The sequence below is a fragment of the Myotis yumanensis genome, unplaced genomic scaffold (assembly GCF_028538775.1).
Source record: "Myotis yumanensis isolate MYYU_CA2020_CCGP unplaced genomic scaffold, mMyoYum1.0.hap1 SCAF_1, whole genome shotgun sequence".
Classification (NCBI taxonomy): Eukaryota; Metazoa; Chordata; class Mammalia; order Chiroptera; family Vespertilionidae; genus Myotis; species Myotis yumanensis.
In genome coordinates this window covers 216336175-216354573 of record NW_027223752.1, presented here as the reverse complement: position 1 = coordinate 216354573, position 18399 = coordinate 216336175, and the positions used below count along the sequence as shown (strand labels likewise).

At 39.6% G+C, this 18399-nt stretch overlaps 1 protein-coding gene across 3 annotated transcripts in view; it reads right to left on the bottom strand.

The window, feature by feature from the left end:
* The window catches only part of RFC1 (replication factor C subunit 1), a 73067-nt gene that overhangs the window by 2413 nt on the left and 52255 nt on the right, over window positions 1-18399 (bottom strand). For 2 of the 3 annotated variants that reach the window (XM_070397856.1, XM_070397860.1), the window contains 12 exons: window positions 17308-17412; window positions 13708-14107; window positions 12024-12133; window positions 10428-10542; window positions 9082-9173; window positions 8507-8644; window positions 8266-8361; window positions 7835-7933; window positions 6483-6637; window positions 6238-6355; window positions 4460-4605; window positions 731-944 (listed from right to left, as the gene is read on the bottom strand). In XM_070397856.1, coding sequence (XP_070253957.1) covers window positions 731-944; window positions 4460-4605; window positions 6238-6355; window positions 6483-6637; window positions 7835-7933; window positions 8266-8361; window positions 8507-8644; window positions 9082-9173; window positions 10428-10542; window positions 12024-12133; window positions 13708-14107; window positions 17308-17412 — 1788 coding nt within the window. The remainder of the gene's footprint in view (window positions 1-730; window positions 945-4459; window positions 4606-6237; window positions 6356-6482; window positions 6638-7834; window positions 7934-8265; window positions 8362-8506; window positions 8645-9081; window positions 9174-10427; window positions 10543-12023; window positions 12134-13707; window positions 14108-17307; window positions 17413-18399) is intronic. The other variant, XR_011468853.1, reaches the window with a different exon arrangement.

The following is an 18399-nucleotide window of genomic DNA, read 5'->3' as shown; positions in this document are numbered from 1 at the left end:
AAGGCTCACAATAAGGCACAAGTTAAAGTTGGCCTTTATTTACAAAATACTTTTACTAATAGTGGCTAGCTCAATATACTAAATAACTTGAAAAGCCTTCACATTGAGCTTCTAATCATTGCAGAATTAGTCCATGAATGCTAACTGTAGATGTCTCCTGTGATAAATTACCCACAACCATTGAGTCAGGTCGGAATTCCAGAGAAGGCAAGCCACAGAGAACGTCTTCTAAAACATCACCAAATAAGCAGGCACAAAGTGAGGTATTAGATAGTACATACTCATGTTATGTCACTTTAGGTTTTTCATGCTCATTATGTGAAGTAGGGGGTCCATTACTACACAACAGGTTATCCAACTGGAACACTGAATCCACCGAACAGGCAGACTAACACTCCTCAGCCCGTTAGCACTTCTTTTTCTCCGTTCCTTCGCTTGGCTCAGCTGCCCACCCTTCCTTATAAGGAATATATTTATATTTGTTCCTCAACTTTCACATCTTGCTTTTCCACTCAGCATAAAGCAAAGATAAACATACAAATTGTAAAGTTAAACCCAGAAGTCTTTTCTTAATATCATACTCAAATAGTATATTTGGAAAGCACAGGCCATACAAGCAAAAAGCACTGAAAAAGCTAAACCTTTTAAAGCACATAAAACACCTCTGAAGTACTCCCAATACAAACCCGGTAATTACAGTGATGGAGAGCCACTGGGTGACAAAATTTACCTTGGGATCCAGCTTGGAGAAGGGACTAGGCTTGCCTCCCCAGCTGCTAATCTCCATGATATTCTCAAAGTCTTCTTTCATCAAATAATAGGCATCCATAAGGGCAACAACGTCCTGTACTCCTTCTACCCCTTGTGAGGTCAAGGGCTGTACAAGTGCATCCCTTATATGTGATAGATAATCCATATTTATAGTCCTTTTGCTGGAGTAAGTTCTTAAACCAAAACAAAAGAGACACAGCTGTAGTCAACAGCGAACTACCACCAATTCAAGTCACAGTGTGCACATCAGAAGGGGGTTCAGCCCACTTTCAATAGCGCACAATGGGATGCCTGCTATTTCACAGCTGGTGCAGGGAAGCCTGGTGCTGCCCCAGCAGGTCACGTGTAGACACCAACACACTCCCAGGGAGTTTGTACTTACCTGCATCAGAGAACGCAAACCACAAATGGAGGTTCTGCTTCCATCCTACTCTTTAGGGCCCAGGCAACAACAGTGCTTCCATGTGCTCATACTTCTCACAGCCAACGGTTACTTGTTCCCAGTTCCAAATGTGAAAAGCATCCCTAAAAGTCAGGGAGCTTGCCTACCTCAAGTGCCACTACCACTTCCTAAGAAGGGTCTGAAAAAGTTTTTGCTCTCTGGATTGTAACACACAAAATTACATATGAAAGCTTCCCTCACATTTCCTAACACTGTTACTCTGAAATTTTTAGTTCTAGAGCAGGGTTTTCACCAAATTTAATAACCTGCCAAGAATGTTCCTGCCTTCTGGCCAGGGAAAGACAGAAAAGCAGTCTCTAACTGGCTGAGAACTAGAATGGTATCATGAAAAGGCTGTTTTTCTTTCTATTTAAACACTGTCGCTTAAAGACAGAAAATAGATGAATGAAACAATATTTCCAATGTCGCCAACCTAAATCTTACAACCCAGCTGCCACCATCCTCAAACCAGGCAACTAAATATCTATGTACACTTCAAACAAGAGACCTCAAAAGCTGTTGACTCCAGGACCCACACTAAAATCAGAAAGGAGCCGAAGCCGGTTTGGCTCAGTGGATAGAGCGTCGGTCTGTGGACTGAGGGGTCCCAGGTTCGATTCCGGTCAAGGGCATGTACGTGGGTTGCGGGCACATCCCCGGTGGGGGATGTGCAGGAGGCAGCTGATCGATGTTTCTCTCTCATCGATGTTTCTGGCTCTCTATCTCTCTCTCTTCCTCTCTGTAAAAAATCAATAAAATATATTTTAAAAAATAAAATAAAATAAAATAAAATAAATAAAATAAAATAAAATCAGAAAGGAAATGAAAAATCCTTTTAAAAATTACCCATGTCCCGAGCTGGTTTGGGTCAGTGGATAGAGCATCAGCCTGCGGACTGAAGGGTCCCAGGTTCGATTCCAGCCAAGGGCACATGCCCGGGTTGTGGGCTCGATCCCCAGTCGGGGGTGTGCAGGAGGCAGCCGATCAATGATTCTCTCTCATCATTGATGTTTCTATCTCTCCCTCTCCCTTCCTCTCTAAAATCAATAAAAATATATTTTAAAAAAATAATAATAATAAATAAAAATTACCTATGGGTCATGCTCCTCCCTTCAGGCAACTGAATGTCTGAATCACAAGACCCCACACAGTTCCCCTATCAGAAATCTAGAACCTGGCCCACAACTGTTTTATTAACTAGGCAAAGAGTTCAAACTGCTCCCATTTTAATTCACCTGTTTCCTCTGAGTCTGTCTCCTATAATCCAGCATACTTGAAGACAAGTATGAGCCGTAAGCCCAGTGCCCAAAACAATCATCAAACCTTTTCCAAAATTAGTCTTGTAATTTGTTACATCACCGTTACCTTCTAGTAGGATCACATAACATTAAATCTAGTAAAGTCTAAAAGCATCGTCTAAATCAGTGATGGCGAACCTTTCGAGCTCAGCGTGTCAGCATTTTGAAAAACCCTAACTTAACTGTGGTGCCGTGTCACATATAGAAATTTTTTGATATTTGCAACCATAGTAAAACAAAGATTTATATTTTTGATATTTATTTTATATATTTAAATGCCATTTAACAAAGAAAAATCAACCAAAAAAATGATTTCGCGTGTCACCTCTGACACACGTGTCATAGGTTCACCATCACTGGTCTAAATCAAGGGTCCTATCCTCAAAAATCTATTACTTCCCCTGAAATTGTATTTGTACATTAGTGCATTTGGGGGGGAATAAAGACCAAAGCTTCGACTTCTCAAAGGCATCTATGACCCAAAAAAGATTAAGAGTAATAAAATCATACTTTTCCATTTTTAAAAAAGAGAAACCTGGGCTATAAAAGTTAAGTAGGAACATTTTAATTTACTTTACAAGTTGAGAGGCTCAATACAGATGTGCTTGATGATGATAGTGGCCTATATATGATTCCTTAAGAAACACTTGCTCAGCAATTCTATGTGCTAGGGAGTGAGCCTCAGTTCCTACCCCCAGAAATGTTCTGTCGAACGGGAGAAGGGGGCAGACATCCAAATAGGACAGCCATGAAACACTGTGAAAGTCCAGTGCTCACAATCCACATGAGCACAGTACGGGCACCACAGGTGACACCCTAGGGCACTGGGGTCCTGATATTAACAAGCAGTGGACAGGGAGCAGGGAGAAAGCTGAGAGGCCACAACTGGACCAGGGAGGACAGCAGGGGAAAGCAGCCGTTTCCAGCTCCACAGGCTGCCTGCATCCCTTGGCTCACGGTCCCTTTTCCCATCTTCAATCTCTCTCTGGCACTGCTACCCCCGCCCCACCACCACCTTTTTTTAAAGACCCTTGCAATTACACTGGGCTCACCCAAATAATCTGGATAGTCTTCCCATCTCAAGATGGGAATGAATTTGTGTTTTAAGCCATTAAATTTTGGTCATATGTCATAGCAGCAACAGAAAACTAACACCATGGTGGCAATAAAAGGCTCATGCCACAGGCTAGGAAGAGGGAATGGAGCAGGAAGTAGAAGAACTCAGTTCAGCTTTAACCAAAAGCCAAGGGTGAACCAAATACTAATATCCTCTCCCCAGACCAGAAAGATAAATAAGATTGCTCAAGTAGTTTTTCATGGTTAAAAGTAAACCCCTAAAGTTCACTTAATATGTGTATGCATGCACATTTTCTAAGTTTTAAACATTAACAAAATTGTACCAAGTAAGAATTTTGAACGTCCTTAAACTTCTCCAAACACACTGGTTCTCAATCATGAGAGTATTGACTTCCTATTTAAGGTAAACTGTATCTCCATCCCAAATGACCAGGTCACTTTACTACTGGGGTAGGTAAAAACTAGTTCATTTATCTATATGGTTCCCTTTTTCCAATTAAATTATTCTGAAGCAGAGATATTGTATATGACTACTAGTAATAGGCGTTATAATCATAGCACTATCTCAGAGGAATACAGTTTTAAATGTATCTTAAAGTTATAAACATTTCTACCACCTGGCTTTATTCTTCCAAAGTATCCTTTTAGTGATAAAATAAGTGTTACAATGATTATGGATAATAAAACTCAAGCTCCCACATGAGCACACACGCGCGCGCACACACACACACGCACTTATTCAGGAGTCTTTATCTAGTTGGCAATAAAATCAAAACTAAAATATAAATCTCTTGACTAAAGCTATCCTTACTAGATAAACGCTAAATACATTACACGGATAAAATACCAGAAATGGAGTTTTACCACTTACCTGAGACTCATGTGCAATGCTAGATCCTGCACAAGACGATCGTGTCTGCCTGTAGAGGAGTGCTTACCCAACCAGCTGGGGAAGGTGGGAAACTGAGTCATGTACCCCCTCATTAACTCTCCAGGAAGAACACTGGCATAAATGGCCTGGGGAAAAATCAAGTGCAGGCCACGATTTAAATTCAGTACAAAGTTGCTTCCTTAGCTTCCAAGCAGTCTTTGGAAATGAAGCATCGATGTCGCACATACCTAATTCCAGGGCAGTCAGGCCCTTTCTCTCTGTCTCTGATCTGTGGGTGTGGAAAACTTATTCCAGAGAAAACAACTGATTATGGTAAATGCCTTGTTCCAAAACACACATGGCCCTGAGAGAGATCATCTTGCCAACTCAGCCTCCTCAACCAACTGATCTCATGACACCAGTTACCTTGTAGATGCCAATGTCAGAGGGGCCTATGCTTGCCTTTAACACAAGCTATTGATAGCACAGGTGGACCAGAGCATGAAAAACCTAACCGTTATGGAGTCAAGCAAACTGAGAAAAGTGAAAAGGGGTGTCCTTGAATATCTTCCATATCCAGGGTTTCACTTGTTAAACGCTGGAATTATACATACATTTTGTATGCTGCTTTATTCTAATAATTAACTAATTTTTTCACTTTAGTTCATCTTTACAAATAATTTCAAAGGTGGCATAATATTCTAGTGAAGAGATTTTACCATAATTCATCATTCTCCTGTTACTGAACATGGGAGAGTCTGTCCAATTTTTTGCTTTCGGAACTAATGCTTTCGGGAATATTTTTGTACATTAAGCTTTTTCTGTGTTTAAAATTATTTCTTTAAGAATAAATTCTCAAAAGCACAAGTATTAGGTAAAAAAAAATAAACACTTTTAAAACATGAGAAAGAATTCTTTATATACAGAATGAGTCCTTGTTTTTTTGTTTTCAAACAATGTGTGGTAGGGTTCAGAGAAGAGTAGACGCTGGAAGTCCCTTGTTTATTACTGTATAAATAATAATAATACTGTATAAATATGCAAAACAAGTACTCTTAATTATGAATGTTGACCAAATTCTATTTTAAGTAAAAAATATCAACCAAAGTAAAGTACCAATACACAGCTGCCTCTTTAGTAAGAAGAAAATGAGAATCCACATATTAGAAAGTGGCTACTGACCTCCCCTGGCTGCAGTTCAGGAAAAAGCCACTAGTAACCACCTGCAAGAGCCAAGAATGGCAAAAAAAGGAAATGTTCTTAAGATAAAACAGAGCAAATGAAACTTTAAAAAAAATATTTGTATTGATTTCAGAGAGGAAGGGAGAGGAAGAGAGAGACAGAGAGAATCATTGATCAGCTGCCTCCTGCACGCCCCCTATTGGGGATCGAGCCCACAACCCAGGCATGTGCCCTTGACTGGAATCGAACCCGGAACCCTTCAGTCCACAGGCCGATGCTCTATCCACTGAGCCAAACCAGCCAGGGCAAGCAAATAAAACTTTTGACTCACATTTTAGTTATGACCAAAATCTACCGTTCCTAATTTCCATATGTCCATTTACATAAAACCATTCTGAATCACTGAAAAATAAGGCCAGATTAAGAAATAGACAATAGTGACCACAGAGTTTTGGTCTCTACCAGATGGCATTTTTGAGCCATAAGAGCCATAATGTTTTTCTGGTATTTCAAATAACTACAGGAGCTGACAGCTATTTTGTTCTCTTTAACTAAAGCAGAGCCTGCGTGCGCTTTAAGGAGACCACTATGCTTACCTGTGTGGGCAGGAGACTCCAGTTTTGCTTACTCCGGATCTGCCGGTCCACGAGGTCACCATCACATATGCTATCTGCTGCTCTGCTTAAAAGCATCAAGTGCTTTTTTATGTCCCCCCTGCAGGACAGAAACCAGTCTGGATTACACCACTGTGTATACTCCACTCCCCTCCCTCTCGGCTGTCTGGCCTTCGCAGGGTTAGGGAGGGTACCAACTCTAACCCTCACTAGCTCTGAGCACTCACCCCGCAGCTACAGGCTTCACGTGTATGTAGTTCTCCTGGACAAAGAGGGGCGCTATTGAATAATCATGAAAAAAGAGATCGGATTTGTCCACAAGCGACATATGAGCAGTCTCCTCTCCAGCTGCAAACACCTTCCGGGCAACATCAAATGGGCCCTAAAAAGAAAGGGCCAACATCCAAATGCTGACAAAACAAAATGGCGGCAAAGATGTGGAGCAGCAGGAACTCTCACGCATGGCTTCACTTTGAAAGACAGTTTGGTGGTTTACTACAAAACTGAACATACTCTTAGTCATACTATCCAGTAGTTGTGCTCCTTGGTATTTACTCAAATGAATTAAAAAGTTCTATCACACAAAAACTTGCACATGAATGTTTAGAGCAGTTTTATTCATAACTGCCAAAACTTGGAAGTTGCTTTAGTAGGTGAATAAACAAACTGTGGTACATCCAGACAATGGAATATTATTTAGCACTAAAAAGAAATGAGCTATCAAGCCATGAAAAGACATGGAGGAACCTTAAATGCATACTACCGAGTAAAAGCAGCCAATATGAAAAGGCTACACAGTATGATTCCAACTACATAATATTTCCAAAAAGGTGAAACTATGGATATAGTAAAAAGATTGGTGATTTCCAGGGGGACAGGGGAGGATGAATATACAGAACAGAGGATTTTTAGTATGCTACCATGGCAGATACACGTTATTAGACATTTGGCAAAACCCACAAAATGTACAACACTAAATGTGAAGTCTGGACTTTGGGTAATAATGATGTGTCAGTGTAGGTTCATCAGTTAAACAAATGTACCAGTCTGATGGGGGTGGTGACAGTGGAGGAGGGTGTATGTATTTGGGGACAGGAGGTATATGGAAAATCTCTGTACTTTCTGTTCAATTTGGCTGTGAGCCTAAAATTGCTGTAAATTTTTTTATTAATATTTTTAAAAGGAGGGGGGGAAATACTGCTTAATCATTGCTCTAACTAATAAATTCTAAGCAGTGACTAGGTGAAATAGAACACAGAGATCATCGATAAGACTTCTCATTTCAGGGAGGTTATTAAACCATTAAAAACAGTTCCAGACCCATTAAAAACACGAATGAAATCCATACATCAAGAACTGTGAAAAAGCCACTTTAAAATTATTGATGCATAATTATAATTTAAAACTTCCCCTTTTCAAAATCTACAATATACATTGCTAGTCCTTGAAAAGCATTTCATTTGAATTAGAAACACTTTTAACAGCTGTCTATATCTCTTATAAATATCCAGAGGTTCTATAGGTGTGTCAAGGAACTAAGCCCAGCCAGAATTAAGTAAGAAATGGAAATTTACTTTACCAGTTTGATGTCCTTTTTGGCTCTCTGAGAGTCAGCCTTGGCCTGGTCATAGGTTAGTGCCTTGCTTCGTGCACACCACATGCTCAGGTTGTGTAAAACCTAAGAGAATTGCAAATGAGACACTGTCAAGGTGGGACAAAACTGCCACTCCTGCCCAGCCAGTGTGGCTCAGTGGTTGAGCATTGACCTATGAACTAGGAGGTCATGGTTCAATTCCTGGTCAGGGCACATGCCCAGGTTGCAGGCCCAATCCCCAGGAGGGGGTGTGCAGGAGGCAGCCAATCAATGATACTTCATTAATGTTTCTATCTCTCCCCTCCCCCTTCCTCTCTGAAATCAATAAAAATATATTCCACTCCCTCTCCTCAAACAGCTTTAAGGCATTAATTCAAAAGAATTATCAATTCTCATGTAATATATATTTAATTTACCTGTCTGATATCTTGATTGGATCCCAAAATTATTTCATTCATAGCTGGAGGGGGAATCTTCAAACCCTCTTTAAATGCAATTGACATCATAGCACCCTAAAATTGACAAAGGAGAATCTTCAATGATTTCTTTTTTAAACCTATATAATCAGATATTTTAAAAATATTTATCAGGTACTTTCGAAGTTGACCTTTAAATAAATAGGATAGTGTGATGGGAAAAAAATTACAAACATCATACCTTAATCTGTTCAACCCGAGGTCTTTGAAATCGAAGATCAAAACAATAATGAACCAAAGAGCGAATCTTAGGATGATTTCTATCATTGCACATACAAATAATGGGAATTTTTGTATGTTTTATCAGGCCAATTAGTTCCTAAAAAGCAAATTTGCAACACAAAAATAATTATTTTTAAAAAAACAAATACCTCACAATATATGCATTTTCAGTTTTAAAAACCAACTCAGCAACAAGCTTTAATTGCCACAGATACCACATAATAATAATTAGTTCTTTTTATTTTTTGTGGAAAAAACACACACTAAAATCCAAGAGTAAAGCCCAGCAAAGCATGGCTCAGAGGCTGAGTGTGGACCTATGAACCAGGAGGTCAAGGTTCAATTTCCGGTCAGGGCACATGCCCGGGTTGTAGGCTAGATCCCCAGTGTGGAGCCTACAACAGGCAGCCGATCAATGATTCTCTCTCATCACGGATGTTTCTATCTCTGTCTCCCTCTCCCTTCCTCTCTGAAATCAATAAAAATATATTTAAAATAAATAAATAAAAACCAAGAATACAATGCTTTCATTACCTGAATTCCTCCCCTGTCCTCATTGCCTGCCATGCCGTCTACTTCATCCATGATGAGGGCGTGTTTCATGCTTACTGAAGGGGCTGCTCCACCTGGCCCATGTTGAGAAGCAGTGGGAAGGGTCAGAAACAAAGTAAGTTGTTCAAACACTGCTGCTTTATAAGCAATTATATCACACATTTGAAATTGATAACAACACATGGTACAAAATTCAAACAGTACCAGAGAATGCAGTGAGAAGAGATCCTCCCTCCCACCCTGGCCACCAAGGGCACCCAAATTCCCTCTCCAGGGCAAACAGTATGAACAGACTCTTTATATCCTTTCAGAGATATGCTGTACATGTTTAAAATGTATGCAGAAAAATATACACCTTGGTTTAATCATCCGATATGTTTTTGTGATCTGTTCTTACCTGTAGATACAGAACACCACACTTTTCAAGGCTGTTTAATAATGTTCCATTTTACACATCTATCATAATTTACTTTTCTATTAATAAAATGTGAAGTTGCTTTCAATCTTTTGCTGTTATAAATCACACTAATGAATATCCATGTGTATGTCATTTTGCATATATACAAATATTAACAGTGAACCCAAAAATTAGGATTTCTGGGTTAAAGGCAATGTGTAATTTAATTTTGAGAAATACCGCCAGATTGCTCTGCCAAGCAGTACCAATTTACACTACCTCCAGCCATGTATAAGAGTGACATTTCCCAAGTAAGTTCTTTTTAACAATGACTTTTTACCATTGAAAGTACCAAGAAATCCAGTGACCTGTAATATACCACAGGTTCTAAACATGCACTGTGCAGTCCTAGCTGGGCATCTCATTGTCCCATAAGCTCTGGCCACACTAGAACACAGCGCCACTTTCACACCTTCTCCCCCTCCCCTACTACTCTTGTCTGAAATAACCCCTTGCACCCACAAATGAGTCTCTTTCTCATTCTTCAAGGCCCTGCAAACAAATGTCCCCCTTTTATTGGTAGTCTCCCCCAAAGCCTCAAATAGAATCACTTCTTCATCTAAAGGCCTCTGTCACCTCACTCAATTTATTTTCTTGTCCTCTTCACAGGATTCACCTGTGAATCCGCTAAAGTCATATGCAAAATACATAAACATGTCCATGTATGCATTTTTATCACATTCTCAGAAATTTCTAAGACCTAAAATAAAAAGTAACTATTGTCCTATTAGAGTTACATCAGAGGCTTTTCTTAATTCTCATTAGCCCCAGGATTTAACAGGGTGCCTAGTACATAGTAGCGGTTACTACACATTGAAATAAACTTGTTTTTCTTGCTTAACCAAAGAAAACAGTTCAAAAAGCCACATACTTGAATAAAAGCCTTTGATGCTGGTATTATTCAGTGACTCAGCAACAATATCCTTTAAACTGTTCTTACTCCGAGTATCACTTGCATTCAGCTCCACGTAGCTATATCCCAATTCCTAATCAAAACATTGGAAACCATTACTATCACAGACAAATTAACATTCCCCCCTCCCTGAAAAAATAAGAGTTAAGGAAGAAAGAGGGATGAAAAAATCACGCCTTAGCTGGTTTGGCTCAGTGGATAGAGCGTCGGCCTGCGGACTGCAAGGTCCCAGATTCGATTCCAGTCAAGGGCATGTACCTTGGTTGCGGGCACATCCCCAGTAGGGAGTGTGCAAGAGGCAACTGATCAATGTTTCTCTCCCATTAATGTTTCTAACTCTCTATCACTCTCCCTTCCTGTCTGTAAAAAAATCAATAAAATATATTTTTTTTAAAAAAGAAAAAAATCACATAAGGAACGAGGAGTAAAAAAAATAAAGTATGATAATAACAGACAATGAGGTTAACTATAATACACCTCACAATCATGACTTTAAAACATCATATTCATACATACCACACACACATAAACACACATTTACTTTTAAAACCTCTGCTGACAAATCACTAACCTGGAAGAATATATTCAAATAAGCAATTTTACTGTTTGCTTCTTAAAGTCCTGAAGAGAATTAAATATAACCATCCCAAGATTTCAATATCAGGTATACAATTAATCTATTATAAGATGCCAAAAATTAATTCTTGACTTCAAGATAAAAAAGTTAAATCATTATAATTGTCCTCTGAAGAAAAATCAACTTATTATGGTTCATTTCCCAAAACTGATCATTATCTTGATCATAAAGCCTTAAAAAATGCCTAACAGAATTCTCAAAAAGGTAATGACAATAATAAAGGGAGAAAAAGAGTCATGTTTGCTACTGGAGAGACTAGGGGGGAAATATATTTCTTTGGTTTTTAATGTTTATAGAGTAGAAAATACATAGTTATTATACCTGTTAAAAATGTATGCTCTGGTCCCTACAACAAATATCAAAAGAAACCAGCAGCTTATGGGAGAGAGCGGGGAAATCCAGCAATAAATTTAAAGTAAGTTTAAAGTCCTTCATTCTATCATTCTGACACCATTTCATGTATCGTTTCATAGAATTCTGATACACATAAGCTGTGGTTTGCTCTACTGCCTTGTCTTCTCATTGTCTAGATATAGCAGCCAGAGAGACACAACAGCAAAGGCAGGGTCCTACATACCTGGGTTCACACTGGGCCACTGCCCTCCTCTCTAATAAGCCCATTTCATTTGTCACATGAAAATGGTAACAGTGCACAAAATTCTTAGGAGGGTTTATAAGATATTTGTGTCTATAAGACTTACTATCTATAAAATATTACAGTATCACCTATAATTATAATGACAAATACTTTTAAAATATGAAAATAACAAATATCCCTAAAACCAAAGCAAATTCTAAAGGTTTAATTTCAGGAAAGTATATACACACCACACACACACTCACACACAAGCGCCCATATTCCCTACACATGCCCACTCCGACGGTACTCTCCACCTGAACTACAAGAGCACACCCACCTGACAAACCAGAGAGGCCGTGGTTGTTTTGCCAACACCTGGAGGGCCTGAGAGCAATGCCGCTTTAAAACTAGAGCCATCATCTTTGCCGGCAAATTTACCAAACTTTGCTGTTAGAAAGAAAGAAGTTTCAGAGGTTAGCTGTATTAGCTAATAGAATTCAGGATTAATTGTGCATGAACTTAGCATAGAGAGCAGTCCTCCAGTTTAATTCTAAATTTGCAGAGTATTTTCTACAAAGTATAAACAATAGTTTCCACAGCACTTAGAAAGAGTTCTACTCCCTACATCACCTCCACCCAAAATAAAAAACTAAAACTCATTAACTTGAAAACTCTGATTTGAAACAATACTTTTATGATTCCCTTTGCTAAAAAGCACAGGTCATGGAGCAGACTACCGGTCTCCAATCCTAACCCCAACTACCCTTAACTCCACCACTCACCAGCGGGGAGAACTTGGGAAGTATCCCTCTGGCCTGCTGCCTCCTTTAGAAAATGAGGGTAACAACAGTAATGTCCCTGGGTGGATGCTGAGGGGATGAAGGTGCCCAAGCAGAGCCTGCATGAACCGCAGATGCTGTGCCTTCAGCTCTCTTGCACAGCTCCACAGAATTCTTCCTCCCCTTATGACACGGTGCCTGACACATACAGGGTGCTCATACATACACTCACAATGACTAAGAGAGACTTGAATCTCCTGCAGGCTTGGGAAAAGGGACTATAGTTAACCTGAAGCCTTAATCTTCTCTAGGCACACAAAGCACTTATCTCCCCACTTTAGGGTAGACTGTATGTGGCTTTGGAAAGAGAGAGCCAACTTAAATTTAACCTTGTATCGTTACAATTATATTATCTGATACAAATAAAATAAATTGGCATCCTCGGCCAATGTCTAGTGACCACACACATTAATAACCCAGTCACCACTTTGACAACGACTTTACTGTGATGCTCACTAAACTTTGCTTCTTATTTCTTACACAATATCCTCCAGGGCTGCGGCTGAAGCTCAAGAAAACACTACCAATGTTTGTGATCTGAAACCTCTCCGCTCCAATAACATTTTAGGCATTAAATGTATATTGTGGTGTTCATAGTCCATGACAAATACATGGTGAACAAGCACAGAACCCAGAGAAGCTAGGACTGTCAGGCCTACCAACAGCAAGGTTTTTAGGCTGCCTCATCTGTAACTGTGCCTCTATTTGCACCTTTCCCCCAATCTCCTGGCACTCTTCCCAGTCCTGTTCGTATAACCTTCAGATCTTGGTACATGTACCCTTTCCCACCCAACACCCACCTTCACCTAAGTAACTCCTACTTAGTTTCCAAGTCTTAGCTTAGATACCCCTTCCTCCAGGGATGAGAGCACACATCCCGATCCCTGACTACACACCTCCATCCCCTTAACACCCTATACTTACCCCTATAACAATACTTAGCACATTACACTTTAATTGCTGACTCATATGTCTAGCTCGCCCACTGACTGAGCTCCTTGAGGGCTGTGCTTTGTTCACAACAGCACCTCTGGAGACTAGTGCAGCACCTGGGCTCAGAGCAGGTGCTCAATAAATGCTTGCTGAGAGATGAATGAACAGACTATTATACTCCCTCACATATGTGCAGCTGAGCAATGACATGGTGACAGACACACAAAAATGAATGAAGCTGTAAATCACCGTGTTTCCTATCTTCGGATGGACTCTTGTGCCAGTTTTGGAGCCAGCGTAGGAGTTTGTTGGCACAGCTCTGGTCACCTTGCTGTCCAATTATGGTCTTGAGCGAGGTTGGCTTATATTTATCCACCCAGAGCAAATTTGCCACCTTATTTTCACTGCTGTCATCAGCCAAATTTCTAGCCCAGCTGTCACCACTTGTCTCCTCGGCCACCTGCTCCTTGAAGTCCAGGCCTCTCTGAAACACACTGGTTTCCTTTTTTACTGACGTCATAGAGCTGTCCTTTTTGGGAGTCCGTTGGCTCTTTTTGGATTCTGATTCCTTCTTATTTGGACTAATTTTTCTTTTTCCTTGGTAGTTTTTTTGGGGTGTTCTCTGTAATTTGGACTTTTCTTTATTCATCTTAAAAATTGGAAAAGTGAGGGAAAAAGAAACCTGGTGAGATAAAGAATTTCTATCCTGCTCCATGTACTCCAGAGGACAATCTGATATATCCAAATAAACTACCCAAGCTGGGTCTGTCTTCACAGTGGGCCCTGCTGTTTATGACAATCATTACTTCCAAACTTTATAAAAATTAATAACACCCTGAAAAGTACCCAAATGCAATTTTTAAAAGTGAGAACTTTTTTTTAATAACCCAATATCAGTTTGAAAAAAAACAAGGTAAAAGATTAAGATATTTTTGTTTCCGTTTTCTAACTAGTTAAAAGTTAATGCCTCCAAGCATTATGCAAAGTGAAATATGCCAATCAGAGAAATCAAACACCATATGATTTCACTCATATGTGGAATCTAATGAACAAAATAAACCAACAAACAAAATAGAAACAGACTCGTGGATAGAGAACAGACTAACAACTGTCAGAGGGGAGGAAGGTTGCAAGGCTAAGTGAAAAAGGTGAAAGATTAATTAAAGAAAAACCTCACAGGCACAGACAACAGCATAGTGATTACCTGAGGGGGAGGGGGACATGGGGCAGTGGAAGTTAAGAGGTATAGGGGAGATAAATGATGATGGAAGGAGACTTGACTTGGGTGGTAAACACACAATAAAATATACAGATGATGTCTTACAGAATATACCTGAACCTATATAATTTTATTAACCAATGTCACCTCAATAATTCAATAAAAAAAGAAAAGCCCTGGTCGGGTGGCTCAGTTGGTTGGAGCATTGTCCCATTCACCAAAGGTTTCAGGTTTGATTCCCGGTCAGGGCACATACCTAGGTTGAGGGTTCAATCCCGTGTCGGGGCACGTACAGGAGGCAACCAATTGATGTTTCTCTCTCACATTGATGTTTCTCTCCCCACTCCCCACCCCCACTTCCTCTCTCTGGAAAACAATGAAAGCATGTCCTCGGGTGAGGATTAATAAAAAATAAAATAAAAACTTAAAAAGCTAATGCCTCCAAATAACTATATCTGGTGTCAGGCAGGGTGCAAGACTTATTGGGAGATCACTTTCTAAGTTATATAAATATCTAACCATTATACCATACACCTGAAACTAGTATTATATTAGAATGTCAACTGTAATTGAAAAACAAAATTTTTAAACAGTTAATACCTCCACAAAAACTTATACACAAAATGTTCACAGCAGCATTATTATATTATATACACATATATTATTTTATATTATACCAAAAAATGGAAATAACCCAAATGTTCACCAACTGATGAATGGATAAACAAAATGTGGTATAGCCACACAATGAAATATTAATCACCAATGAAAAGGAGTGAAGTTATGGTACATACTTCAGCGTAGGTGAATCTTGGAAATATTATGCTAAGTGAAAGAAACGAGACACAAAGAGCTACATATTGCATGATTCCTTTCAATGAAATGTCCAGAATAGGCAAATCCATAGACACAAAAAGTAGAGTGGTGGTGGCCAGGGGATGGACATGAGAATCAACTGCGAATGGGTACAGGGTTTCTTCAGGGAGTGATGAAATGCTCTGAAATTAGACTGTAGTGATGGTTGCACAACCTTGCGAATATACTAAGATCCACTCATTTATATACTTTAAAAGGGTGAACTGTGTGGTGTGTGAATAATGTCCAAATAATAAATTCTGTGGTGTGAATAATAAAAAAGGAAAAAATTAGTGCCTCTTTACCAGTGAGTGGATACTAAAATTAGTGGGTGAATGTTTGAGGAGAAACAAGATATTAGCATAGTCTTAAAGTATCTCCCCAATACATTTATCAGTTACAGAGGGGAAATAGTCACTTTACTAGTGGAGAAACCCAACAGACATTGACTTAACCAAGTAATCAAGATTATTATCACCAAAAAAAATAACAACAAAAAAGATGATCACCACCAATTATAAGAGATATTACATGATGTGATATGATGTGCTGTGAAGGACACAATATCACTTCTGTAGTGTTCTTGCCAAAAATGCATAACCTCAAGCTAATCATAAGAAAACATCAAAGAAATGCAAATTTTTTGAAGAATGGCTCCTCCAGGAAAGACGAAAGAACTGTCATAGACTGGAGGAGACTAAGACACAACAACTAAACTCAGCGTGGAATTCCTGGAACAGAAAAAAAGACAACAGGAGGAAATGTGACGTTTGGAAAATGTGTGTGGTTTAGTTAGCGGCATGGTATCAATGCTAATTTCCTGGTTTTGATAACTGTGTTCCCTAATATCAACACAAATCATTCCCCAAGATTTTTCTAACTGGAACAAATGGCAGACCACCTTGCACTTGAGTTACAGAGCTGGGACATGAAACTTGGCCTACTGGCACCCCTGTGTCCCACACTTGGAAAAGGCCTGTATGCATGGGAATGAACGAGGCTAACACCAGGAGAAGCAGAGAGACAGAAACTGAGAGGGCCCTGAGAGCACTACAGTCTCCACCAGTAATCCTACACCAGACCCACCCTGCCCATAGTTTAGGTATGTAGGCCAACACTTTCCCCTTTTTGCTAAAGCTAATATGGGCTGGGTTTCTATCACAACTGAAAAAGTTCTAATTAAAATTTAATTTATCATATTGATAACTATATCATATCTTTTGAAGAACTCTTAAGCAATAACCTCTGCACAAAGTCACTGCAAGAATATGGAAAATATGGAAAGTTAAGCAGATATGGCTAAGTGCAAAACACTGTCCTCTCTCCTCATATTCCCTTAAAGATAAGGAAGCCCTAGCCAGTTTTGCTCAGTGGATAGTGTCAGCCTGAGGCCTGCAGGGTCTTGGGTTCGATTCTGGTCAAGGGGACATACATTGGTTGCTCGATTCCCGGACATATGCGGAAAGCAATCAATCAATGTGTCTCTCTCACATTGATGTTTCTCTCCCTCTGTCTCTCCCCCTCCTTTCCACGCTCTCTATAAAAAACAATGGAAAAATGTCTTTGGGTGAGGATTAACAACAAAGTTAAGAAAATGCTCCAAAGAAGATATCCTGAAGCTGAGTCCACCTGCTCAAAAGGAATTAAGGTAGAATCATTTGCAGTAGAAGGGGAAGTTAATCTTTCAGCCAACAGGCCTGTAGTCACCCAAGAAACGTCTATGAAACAGGAAAGTTGCTACAAGTCAATTTAAATCAAGTTCGTTTTATACAAACCTCAGCTTCAACTGCTATTTCGTATTTAGATTTCTTGCCTGGCATAGTTCGAATCAGATCCAATAGGCCATCCTCATCGATAATTTTTGTCCCCAAAGCTGCTGCCTAGTGATTAAAAATGCAAACCATTAAAAACCTGTATTCTAACCATTACTTTCTGCCAAAAAGAAAAAAAGAGAGAGAGATCTGGGCCTCTTAATTGGTGAAAAGCCACATTTGTAAATTAGATAACACTGGAATTATTTTTTTAAACCATATTCATGGAAAAGTACCATTAAAAAGAAAGAAAACGACAGATACATCCCTAAGACTAAGTTGGTGCCTGAAGTGTCACAGCACCACTGCTCTACCCTAGAAAGGCAACGGCACTAGGGCCTAAGTCCAGCTCTCCATCCCCTCTCCCTGGACTGGCTTGGCTGGCAGACACTTTCCCCCACTGTCTCCCCTACTAACACAACTCCAGTGTGTCCATCTCCAAGTGGTAAATTATGATCGTTCTAAGGCCATCAGGAAAGTGCTCGCCCTCCAACCTTCTTTATAGTACTGAACGACCATGTGACAGCTCTGGCCAATGAGATTTAAGTGGGCTTTTACAAGAGGCATTTCTGGGGAAACTCTTGTAAGGCCAGTCACAGCTGGAATGACATCTTGCCACCGCTCCCTTCTTTCTGCCTTGAATGTGGACTTCAATGCCTAGAGCTGTAGCCATCTTGCAACACAAGGCAACATGCATAATGTTTAAGGTTAAAAAAATAAGGATAAAAGAGGTGGAAAATGGAAATAGCCTGGCTACATTACTGAGCAGCTGAACCATCCCAGCAACTGCCTATCTCTGGACTTCTTGTTACATAAGGAAATAAGCTATTTGTTTGAACAAAGGTAGGTAGAGTATTCTGTGACTTGGGAGCTAAAGACAATCCCACTTTCAGAGTTCCAATAAAAAATGTAAGTGGCATATATAAAAATACTTAGGACTGAAAAAAAAAAGAAAGAAAACTGCATTTGCTTCTATCTTCAAATAAGCTTTAAATTGGAATACTACACTAAAAAAGTCAAATAAACACGAACTGTGGCTTCAATTGGAAGACAAAA